Source organism: Thunnus albacares, chromosome 16, assembly GCF_914725855.1.
Source record: "Thunnus albacares chromosome 16, fThuAlb1.1, whole genome shotgun sequence".
Taxonomy (NCBI): Eukaryota; Metazoa; Chordata; class Actinopteri; order Scombriformes; family Scombridae; genus Thunnus; species Thunnus albacares.
Genome location: NC_058121.1, coordinates 12,996,163 through 13,008,724, shown reverse-complemented (window position 1 = coordinate 13,008,724; position 12,562 = coordinate 12,996,163). Strand labels below are relative to the sequence as shown.

General features: G+C 40.1%; 1 protein-coding gene across 1 annotated transcript in view; it reads right to left on the bottom strand.

Annotated features, from left to right (window-relative positions):
* Positions 1–12,562, bottom strand: part of usta (uronyl 2-sulfotransferase a) — a 57,600-nt gene that overhangs the window by 19,042 nt on the left and 25,996 nt on the right. The window contains exon 2 of the mRNA XM_044329933.1: positions 5,967–6,010. Coding sequence (XP_044185868.1) covers positions 5,967–6,010 — 44 coding nt within the window. The remainder of the gene's footprint in view (positions 1–5,966; positions 6,011–12,562) is intronic.

Here is a 12,562-nt window from a genome sequence, read left to right as displayed (position 1 = left end):
AGACATCAATCTCTGGCTGGAGTGTTGCCCTCTATTTTCTTACCTCCTTTTCTATGACCTTTAGCCTCTGTTTCTCACTTCTACCCTGCTTGAGGCTGGACTCAATTGACCCCACAACATGTTCCTTAAAGATTCGGCATAGACGTGCATCAGAAATTCTGGTACCTTTTTTTTTTTTAATCACACACACACTACACAGACACACAAGCTACAGCTTGCACACATACAGTACACAACTCATGACTCACCAATTAAACAAGTAGCTCAGGCGTGATTCAGTGACTCAAGAAAAAGTGGATGTGTGTAAAACTTTGCTTTGAAAAACAGTCTTGTTACGGTAAATCTGGGAGGAGGAAGATGGATGAGTGTATTGAACATGAGACTCATTTTAGCACAAGGGCAGCAAGAATGCACTAATTTGGCAATTATCCCTAGGGGCCCACAAGGTTTAACAAGTGGCCCCTTAAGAATGAAGGCTATCCGAGCGAATTTACCAGTGAGAACATGAGTGACAGAAAATGGGGGCAATGCAGTTAAAGGAATTAAGGGAAGAATTGGAGAGAGGAAGACAGGTCACTTAAAAGACATCTGGAAGATTTCTTTTAAAAGTGATAGAGATCTACCACAAAAAAACCCCCGCAAAAACGATCAGTTCTGTGTTACCTTGAAAGGCTTTTCCCTCATCACTACAAAATGAAGCCTTTCTGTAAATCAGATGGGGGGGAAAAAATGCAGCAGTGATAAATTCTTGTCGGCATTCCCAGCCTGGAATGGTGATTGTGCTTTCCCACTGGGTGTTTCTTGGATATCTGACAGTGTGTTAGGAAGCAAGTCTGACTGACTGAATTTACTGGTACATTGGCTACTTTACTGTTAGTTGTCTGACTCAGTGAATGACTCTCTTACTGCATTGACTGGCCAGTTTTGTATGTGTCCAATGGACTGAATGACAATGAATTTGAACCCTCACCTGCTTCTTTTTCTCTCCACTATGACATGAAATTATAATTCAGCTTTAGTTAAACTCAGCCTTCTTTAGCTCCGGTCCTTCAGACAGTAGTTTCCACACCACAAAGTTCAGCGTGGCCACACGCACACTGCATAATTTTGTCCGTCTCCTCCAAAAGCAGCAGTCCCACCCAAGCGCAGGCTCAAGTGAAAACAGCGAGGGCCTCTTTGAATGTTTGCCAGATCCCAGTGGAAAGACAGAGAAAGAAACGACAGGATGAGGAACGGAGAAGGAAGAGGTGAACTACTCAGAGAAGTGTCAGTTTGAGGACAGGTCAGCATTGTATTTTATCCCACACTCTCTGTTTTTCCCAGAGTCAGAGCATTTTACTAGGCATCATTAGAGATCAAACCAGTTTAGCACAATGTGTAAACAAGACATGTGGGTACATTTGCCCCAGGATGAAGGAGAGCATACTGGGAAAACAATTCATAGGTGATATCTGTGATTATACAAGTTTTGTTGACATGCTTGCTTCAGCCATTGTCACTTGCTGGAACATCCTTGTCACAGAAAAATTGTGTCAGATTTTTTTAAAGCTAAACAATGTTATTGATAAGAGATTGCTGGTGTCCAAAAACAAACAAAAAAATGGTCAACGTTCCAGTCAGTTTTGGGAAAAGATTTGCAGATAGTGGATGGTTCTCTTGGACAGCAGTCCAACATTCCTTGTTGTTTTCCAAGTAACTACAGACTTCTCAGCTTATCAAAATAATGAAGCAGACAAAATACATACGGTGTTTTGCAGGACACCACTCCCCGCTGATGTGATGACAAATGACTGTGTCAGACCTCTAAAAGCCTGGTGTTGTATAACACAAAAATAACATCAGAGATGCCATCAAAAGTCAAAATCTCCCGCTGGCATTAACAGCATTGAAAGGTCAACCTTTCAGCTTCTGCTTCAGCCTACTTCCCACTCTGGAGAGTTTAGGTTTCTGTTGCACGCTGTGAGAAACGTTCGCAGTGTCTGCCAGTAAGGGCTTCTGTCAATAGTTGATCCACGGTGTAAAAAAAAAAAGAAAAAAAAAGGTTATGTAACGGGGCTGTTTTTCACTGTGTCTGATCAGGGCGCTCCTACTTTCAAGAGTCAGGCTGTTGTTGTGGTATTTACAGCTCTGATGTTGGCGATCCAATATCAAACAGACTTCGAGGAGACAAGTAGCCCCGCACCTTTCCTCTCTCTCACATTCTCTATTCCACTTTCTCTCCTTTACTTTTCTTTGCACCCTGCCCACACACTCTTGCACCAAAACCTCCAAAGGCTCTATGCTGTTTTGAGACATTTTCAGATATGACATCGGTTCAGCAAACACACATAAATTAACGCCCCTGTCTCGTGGCCTGACCACCCATGTCTGCCGAGAATGAACAGAATTCTGCTGGCTGCCACCTTCAATCATCTCACAGCGAGTTTGAGAACATGTCCTGGTCTGCCACATATCGGGACCACTGCTCGCACACTCATTCATCTTCCCCGCTGCAGTTCGTGGAAACCCATAGCAATACGCCACCCCTAACCTGCACTCTCTTTGGGAAATAGTGCATCGCTGGTTTTAGTTAGCCCTGCTCTGGGTTCATTGCTCTCTGCTGTCAACTGAGCTGCTCATCCCACGCAGAGCGAAGAACAACAATGTTAAGGTTTCAGTCAGGGCAAAGTGGAGATTCTCAGAACTTCCTGTAAATAATGATCTATCCATTTATCTCTTCTCCCTTCCAGAGAAGAGTGTCCCTGCTCTAAGTAGCATGACAGCGAAGTTTCCATCCAAGTGCAGTATGTTTATGTGAATTAAGATGAATTGATTTTCAGTGGCTCAGAGGAAATGGGAAACTATGAAATAATTTCCTCAGCACTATCACTAATGTTTTACACTTGTAGAATGCAAAAACTTCCTCTGTGTGAAATGCATTTGTTGAATCTATCATGCTTCTATGGCCATTAGTTTGTGCATTAGAATATTTGAGTGAAGAATATTTGTTTTGTCTTCAGATTGCATTAAATATAGCAAATATTTGCTGATATCATCATTGAACTTATCTAAGATCACTCAAAGTCATTTCTTCAAAGACATTTCAGTTTCACTGTTGCTTTTTAAATTTAGATGAGATGGAAACACATCTGATTTTTTTTAAACATTTCAAAGGTCTTCTAAAAAGCATATCTTCTTGCATTGCCTTGAGAATTTTAGCAGATGAACAAATCTAAAACTAAATCTACGGAGGCTATAAACTGCTCTGTTTAAGATTTACTGTAGGACAAGAATATTTTGTGTGCACCCTATAAAGTGACATTTAAAAATACATTTTTACACGTGTAAAAATGTAGAGGGGACATTCCTGTCATGTTTCCCTGCACATAAAGACTCATAACTCTATTCTAAGAGCTGTGTGGTTTTTCAATACACTCTCATTTATGTTTAGCTTTAAACTCGATTTTAATCTTTCCCTACATTTACCAGAAGCTCAGCCATCTGCACACACATACGCTGTAATGTGCACGACCTCTGCTAAAACAGAAGATCAATCTCAGCTGCAGAAAGATCATGAGAGATGTGGTTGATGTAGCGCTTGCCACTGACATGGCATTAGCTTCGTCTGTCTGGGAGATGAGATGACGACAGATATGGAATCAATCAAAGTCAGCAGCTAATGTATAATCACAGTCAGCCTTGTCTGTGGAGACTGTGTGTAGTTAAGTCAATCCTGTAAATCTACTAATGTGGTCGCAAATAGAGCCGAAGTGACAGCAGGAAAAAGAGCCCCAGACACAGAGTAGTATATTGATTTTAAACTTGATGGGGCTTCAGAAATAAGAATAAGGCTGTTTTCATTTATATTTTGTGTGCACAGGTTTGGTTTGAGAAGTGGGGGTGGCAGGGAAAACTATGTGAATGCTATTTGCATATATTCATCTTAATCTAGCAAACAACACATTATGATGACATCAGTATTTGGAAATTGGTATAATTTAAGCCAATAAAAACATTCTTCAGTATGTAAACTGATGTATTACTTATTCAGTACCTGTACTCAAATCACATTTTGCTTCACTGGTTGATAATGTTATGTTTTCATCTTTACTAAAAAAGTCACTTACTCAGTCAGTTACTGTCTTATCATTAAATGATCAATTCTTGTGTCTTTTTGGGAGAATATTCACTGTAAATAAAAATATACATTTGTATGCATTTACATGCAGGAGAGGCAGTAGTTTTTTCTGCCCTGAATTCTCAATCAAGCTTTATTTGCACCTTTCATAAAGGTTACTGCAATTCAGAGAGCTTCGCAGATGACTGACAAGCCGTTAATAAGACAGAACAAATGTAAACAGTAAACAGTAAAGCAATTTGAGACTAATGCACATGAGAAATAAAAAAATTTGAAAACGTAATAAAAAACAATATAATCGATTTAACAAAGTAATAATACAAAAAATAGTGTCTGCAGCTCTTCCTCTTGGCTGTCGGTTTGTCAATAGAGCAGCCAGTATTATACTGTAATATATGCAGCCTGAGAGTCAAACCTGAGGGCAGAAAAGATCCACACAGTGCTCACTGCAGCTTGCAAAGTTTGTTGTTATGAGTTCATGGTAATAACTTAAATTAAATAGGCATATAAACATTTTTATCAACTCAGAGATTCTCTCATCTGTACAGAAAGTATGACATTATAGTGAGAAAACCAAACTGAACCCCCTCCCCTCCCCACCCAATACAGACGTACAGCACCATGCTTTGATTTCTAAAAAATACAATACAGAAAGGAGCACATTTTATAAAAAAGTAGAAAAATGTTAGCTAATTTATCTCTATCAGTCCCCTCTGGTTCTTGGATACTTTTCCCCTACATTAAATAATGAACACGCTGACACTTTTCTGTGTGAAAATGTATTCCAGAGCTTCTGTGTTTGCAAAATGTAAATATTCATAAACAGTTACCTCAGGACACAGCCAAGCTGCTACAATCTCAACTTCATATCCTTCAAAATGGTGGAAACTATTTGTGATTTATTAGGCTTAATTTCCATTAGATTTCCACAGGCTCTACAATATTGAAAGCTTGGCCTCAAACCTACAGTGTGCAGTTTAGAGATTGAACTGGCATTGTGAGCATGTTCTAAGTGGAAGATAAACGCTTGTTTCAGAAAATGATTTCCACCGAAAATAAATCTGGTATGAAGTAAACTTCAGCAACCTCACCACAGCATTCCAGTCAGCCAAAGTTTGCTTCATACAAATAACACTGCACTGTTATCAGTATTAAACAAGCACTGTGATTGCCTGGTTTGGCTAAATGTCCAGAACAGGCTTTTCAAAGAAAACATGTATCTCGCAAACAAAGCCCAGATGTGACCTGACTTAATCCAAACAGCTGCTCCCATCAGCCACAAACAAACCTGCAACCAAACTAGATTAAGTCTCAGCTAGCTACGTGTTGCACGCTATGCCCGAAGTGGGAAAAACCCAATAACTCCTTAATCAAAATTGATAAAGAGGTGAAAATTATGAAAAGGGGAACTGAATAGACAAGAAATGAGGTGAAAATTAGGTGGTGGCTGATTTAAGAAGGAAATAATGAACAAGGGGCCGATGGAGGAAGACAGAAGTTGGCAGGGAGAGAAAGAGGGACCACAGAGTAGAGATAGTCATGCAGACATGCAGCTGGATGAATACAAGGCTCCTGTGTCAGCACTGTGTGTGTGTATGTGTGTGTGTGTGTTCAGAGCATTACTGTAGCACTGAAGCCAAGTCTAGTTGGTATTTAGAGTGAGTTTGCACACAGCTCCTTCACACAGACCTAACCCTTATACTGACTGGACTGAACTGGCTTGTAAACGGAGGGCAGAACATCAGAGAGGAATAGGTTAGGAAAAAGAAAGGACATAAAGTGGAAGATATAGATAACAGGGGAGAAGGTGTGAAATGGGAAATGACATTAGGAGAGCAGTAGGACTCACTCTTGGAGCAGGAGGTCCGTGGTCATCCAGATATGTGGATTCACCTGCAAAGATAAGGAAGTACATATTAGGATTCTCACTCACCAGGTAAAACACTTCAAAGGATGATTCAAAAGACCAAAGGGGTGAATGTAGGTTAAAACAATTAGTTTATACCAGCATAAAGAAGCAGCCATGAATTTCAAGTGTTCGTTGCCAGTTTGAGAAAGATGATCGTGCAACACCCTGCCCTGCTTTAAAAATCACCCTAAAGTGCACCTGTGAGTGTTGTGAGGATGCTCTGTGGCAACTCCCAGAATTACATAGTATGTAAGTGTATGAAAATAAGTTTGCTCTTTCCATACAAATAATTTATCTAGTTCAGTAAGAGTTGAAAAAGTGAACCATAATTCTGATTTCTCCCATGCCCCCCTTTGGAAGCAAAAAAAGATATGCCCCTATCGCCCTGTAAAGCTATTAAAGTTTTATCATCCATTTAAAATAGTGGGGGAATAAGTAACAAAACAGAGGTAAATATTTTATTGAAACAACTTTATCAACTACATGAAGTGCAGGTTTGCATCCGCATGGCCACAAGGGTCCGCATAGCTCCATGTGACATGACTGTACACACTATCTACTCTAAAAGTAGATACTTGTTTCATTTATTGTACTGTATTGTACTGTATACGCCGTCCTTGGTTCTATTTTCATCAAGAAGTTGCACACACAATTTTCTTTTTTCCTTTTTTACTCAAATCAATACACATCAACCTTATGGTGGCATTAGAGGAAAAATCAGGATATAACAAAAGTCATTAGGATACATCTTCTGGGAACCATCAATGTCTGTACAGAATTTTGTGCCAATCCATCGAGCAAATATAGAGAAATTAAATTTTCATTGATTAAGTGAAATGTTTGACCTGTTGGTGGCGCTAAATGAAAAGTCAGGGTGTCACCAAAATCATTAGGATACATTCTTTGACTGTTTGTGCAAATTCATCAAACAGTCATGAAAGCATTATTTTAATGTCATTAATCATCAATCAATCAATCAATCAATCATAATTGTTCATATTAATATTATCATATCAATCGTATTCATTCAAGTTTGGTTCCACTGCACATTCCCCCCCTTCAAAGTCTGCCAAACCTTAAAACTGCTCTAAGCAACTGTTGGTGCTTTACTTCAAAACCCAGACGCCAACACAACAACCGCCCCCCCACCGTTCGTCCTCCACCACAGTCACCCAAAGAAAACAGCGTAACTCTTCTACATTAAGTGTGAGGACATACTGAAGAGAGTTACAGCCTATTTATACAGTTGATCGAACACTGTGAAGCTGTTTCATGTGGAAACAATGGAGCTCTTTCAAGGCCTCTGGACACTGAGGGACTGTGCCCGCCTTTCAGCCCGCTCTCCAAATCCAGGCCCTGGCTTCAAACAGCGGCCTTTTCTTTTGGCTGCACGCGATGCCCCGTCCGGACACACAGAGACGCATCACTTCCCATGTACAACATTCAGGTGGTATGCACAGGAAAAAGAGAGAAAGACAAATTGGGGAGCGTGGGGAGGAATAAAGCTATAAAGGGAGGAAATATTACATAAGAGAACAATCTCTCCTTGTCTCTCTGAAATGTGATCCGGCACACAGACGAGAATATCAAGAAATGATGCATAAACACACATTGGTTTCTATCTGGCCAAAGTCTCGCACTTGGCACACATTGTAGATGTTATTATATGCTTGTGCTGGAACTGTATTTGAGTAATTAGTCTTACACTGAGCTCCAATCTGCCTTGGTTTGGCTCTGTAACACACCACAGTTACTGTACAAAGCCTGCTTGGCTTCCTGTTTGTGTTGTGGTTCATTAATAAATCAGATGCTGAATGTAAAAATACTAACACAGCTGCACTATGCTCACCCTCAGGTGCTTTTTTAGACTTGTATCTCTTTCACGACTTTACAAAGTTTTCCCGAGGAATGCTGAGGGAGTCACGTGTTTGCTAGTCTTCTCTGAGGCATTTGAGGTCATAGCAGGGCGAGGATGCAGAGAGGCTGACATCTCTGTTCCTTCTGTCATCCATCAAGGACAACAACCCCCGCCCTCCGACCTCCACCCCCTCCCCACCTCCCGTGTGTGCTTCTCATTAGCGTTTTGGATTGAGAATTGGAACTAATTTTTTCCAGGGCACAAGGATTGTAAAAGATGACATCTGCCCTCCGCCCCCACCACCCACAAAGAGAGGAAAATGTACTTAAAGATCCACTGTAGGAGCGTACTATACTCATCAATCCCATTGTCCAGTGAACCCCTGTTAGAAGGAGGAGGACGGGAAGCTCGTGCAACTCTTTGGCTCGATAAAGAGATAAAGAGATGTTTCACTCCAAAACAGGACAAAACATGCCACAGCCCACAGAAATTCATACTGTACTTTGTGGCTGTATTTCTTAGTGTTCCTTACCTGTTGCTCTGCACATAATTTATTCCTACTCTATGGTTTGATTAGTATGACTTCACTCTACACTGTACAATGCTCCATCTGTTCATACAAATCCACCAGAAATCATACAGTGACCTTTAAAACTGGCACTATTAACTCATGAACCATTTCCTTACATTGAGATACAGATAGATAACAAATTAAAGGAAATATCTGAACAAATGAGTAGAGAAACATGACAAATGCAGATACTTCTAGGGAAAATGATATTGATGTAAATCATATGCCATGGTCCACACAGTCACTAGATCTCAACCCGGATCGGTTGGGAGATTTTGGAGCTACATGTCAAGACAGAGCGTGTCACAACCCACCACCACCATCAGCCAACTTTCAATGAGGGAATATCTTTTGCAAGAATGGTGTTCATTCCTCCTACAGAAGTCCAGAGACTTAGTAGAATCTATGTCAAGGACCACTGAAGCTGTCCTGGATGCTTGTGGTGACCCAATACCTTACTTTATGTTGTTTTTTTCCTTTCATTTGTCATCTGTGTGCAGGTCCTACTAATAGAGGGACACTAATAGTCAAGTGGAGAAATTAAGGTCAGTGGGTTCAGTCAAAAGTTGAGGGAGGAATTCACAAGTTAAACGAAGGTCAAAGTCATTGTTGAACGCATCCTTGTGTTTAATGTGTTTGTGTGTGTGTGTGTGTGTAAGTAAGTGACTGAGGGAGAAACTAACTAGAGTGTGGGTATGCAAAGGCATGCAGCTAAATGGTTAATTGGATTACTGTGTCACAAGATCCAAGGACGTGCCTCTGGCTAAGAGCAGCTGCATAACCACTGTTAGCTACAATTATCTAATCAATACCGAAACATGGACAACATAAATCAGTAGTGCTTTTAAATTTTAATGAGTGAAATTCTAAAACAGTCCATATATTACCATGAAAAGTCTTAAACACTAAAAAAAACAACTGAAATTTAAAGCCCATATGAGGTCAATTGTGGTATTGCTATATACAGTACAGTCAACCTTGGATCAGTTTTAAAAAGTCACCAATGCCAATAGGGCATCCTGTAAGTGGATGTTGCTTCCACTCCCACAACATTGTTTTCAAAGGATTTTGTCTTCAACAAATTAAGAAATATTGTGTGGAAAATAAAGTTATATGATCTGCACAACAGGAGCTCTCCACAAAGCAACGTACGATTTATGATTTTTGAAAAACACATGCAAAAAATACAGAAAAGCTAGCTTGAAAGCTAATGCTTTATCTCCAGAATTCTCAGCTGACGTACTAAGCAATGTGATTTATATTGTGAAAGAAAATAAAATGTGGAACTCTCTGAAGATGATTACACCCATAAACCTTGATCACTGCATGAATCAACTATCCACCAGGAATTCATTACTGGAAATCTGGTGTGTGAACTCCACAAACCAAACACATTTTTTACCTCAGGTTCTAGGATTACAAACTCTAAGACTACTCTCACACCACACCAACACACTTAAAACTATACTTACACCACACTAAACCACTATTAAATGTTTCTATTCTGAATGTGTGCAAACTGTATTACGGTGGCAGTATCGCATTTAAGGACCCAACACAAAGGGTGGGAGGCAACAACCGACCAGGAGCTCCCTTGTAAAAGCAAATTACCACCTCCATCAATTAGTCACCCCATTAACCCAATTGGTCTCTTTCTCTTGTGCAAAAACGTGTCATAAAATGACAGAAAAATCAACCTGTAGGGAGGACATTACATGATAGTAATAAAATGACAGTAGAAAAAAGGTAGCCTGCCAATCAAACTGAATTTCCATGAGTAGTACATCATCATTTGATCTGACATGTTTGTGTTAGACGATGTCTGTGGCCACGGAAGCTATACAGTAGCAGTGGTTGCTGGGTATTTTTTCATGAGGAAGAAATATGCCAATGTAACAGTTGTTGTTTCTGTGCTGTAAGTCCACTTACAACAACCTGTGCAGCTGTGTTGATCTCCTCCATGCTAGTTACCATTTTCACATTGATTCTTCTGTCCCTCTTTTCCTGGTTACGACACAGGGAAATGACACAGCCATTCTTAAAGTTCCCCTCCACTCAAAAATGTGTTTTGCCTCACTGTGCAGAATGATGTATGTGTAGAGTTTGACGATAGAAGGTGAAAAAGGTGGAAGGTGGAAAGTTTCTCTGTGCTCACTGAGAATTTGAGTTTAAGAGGTTGGACTATGAGCATGATTTTGTGACATCACAACTAGTTTGGAGCCATCTGAGGGCTAGTATTAAACTCACACAAGAGTGATGTGGAAACTTTGAAGCCTCCAGTGCACAAACAATGAGAATGAACTTTTCAGTGGAGTGGGAGATATCTTGTGTCCAGCAGTTAAACTTTTGAAATAAAAATATTTGCATATTCATAGACTCTGGATTTTTAATGAGGGAGAAGTAGTAGATGTTATTTTAGGGATTTTTAACAGGGTAATTTAACGTTTTTGTGGAAAATGTATATCAGACCAAAATTATTATTCCAAGCAGAGAATTTTTAGAGGTCTTAAAACAAGTCTGGCGTGGGATTTTTAATCTTGTCAACAGAGCTCTGATTGGCTTGGCTGTTTTATCAACCAGGGAAATAGCCATCAATGAGCACAACAAGAGACCAATTCTAAAAATCTGAGATGTAGGGGACAATTCAAAGGTCTACAGCTGGGTTAGAAAAAAGGAGAATATTGACTGAAATGCAACGTTATAAAGGGAAGACAGTTGTGTTTTAGAGAATACTGGAAATATGCAAATATACTGAAATGACATGATAAATATTCTTTGGAGTAGACAGTATTGGTGTGTGGGTAATATAAACTATCAATGTTGACAAAAAAGGGGAATATTTCCTGATGAAAATCTGTGAAAATTGCAGTCTTTAATGTAGAGGTCACTATATTTCTCCAGGAATAACCCAGGCTTTGACCAAATCAATGCAGAACAATTCAGGCTCTGGAATTTTCCCTTTGGTGTTGGCCTGCTTCAGGAATGCTACAGTAAGTTTGGGAATTTCATAAACATGTATTTAAAGCATAGACCATTTCATTTGCTTTGTGAAATTGGCAACCGAGCTAAGTAGGGCTTAGGAAAGAACACATCCCAGAATAGGCTGAGGTGGGAGCGGAAAACCACACAGGAATGGCTTTTGAGAGTAATGCCAAGAGGATAGGCGCAAAGTTGAAGCTAAGGGGCCTTCGATTCGCTGTGGGACACGACTCAAAGCAAAGATGGAAGGTTACAAAGGCTGCCCTGGAATGTTCTACGAGTATGTGAAACCAGATTACAGGTTGCACAGTCTATGATGATCTATGATGAAGTCTATGAGGAACTTTCACATCCTCAACCACATCCTGCTGTAGTTTCTCCAACTACCACAGATGAAAATGTGAAAATGAAAGGTCTGTCCCTAAACATTTGGATATATAGATATAGACATATACTATAGAGTATAGCTATCAGATGGGTAGAAAGACACATAGATGTTGACTGTCTGCACTGCAGTTGAAAATTACATAACTTCAGCCTGGCGCAGCTTTGTAAAACACACCCAGTTAAACTTAGACACATGTCTATGGTTACAGTCCTCACTAAACATTTGTGCCATAATAGACAGCATGTGCAAACAAATTCTAGTCAGTGTGCATGGGTTAAATACATAATTTTCTGTGTGTGTTTGTGTGTATGGGTCCGTGAAATATGTATGTGTATGTGTATGTGTGTGTGTGTGTGTGTGTGTGTGTGTGTGTGTGTGTGTGTGTGTGTGTGTGTGGTCACCAACCCTTTGATTTGGAATGTGGGAGTGGCCCTCCATTAAGACCCATGGCTCAGCCCATCTCCCTAATTACAGAAGGGAGTTAAGCTAAGGGTCAGGGTCTCCACCTACTATGCCTATCACTTGAGAGTCAACAATGGTCACAGCTTTATGATATAAATAGAAATGCTGTGCCACTGCTTTGTTATTGCAGGTGCCCAAGACCAAAATCTAGGGAGACTAATTTGTGGACTTACTGCTTCCCTAAAATTTTGGTTACTGAAATGTAGTAGGAGGACAGTAGGAACATACACGCATGCACACAGATGTACAGGGGTTGGGAGACTTCAGAATGACTGTCA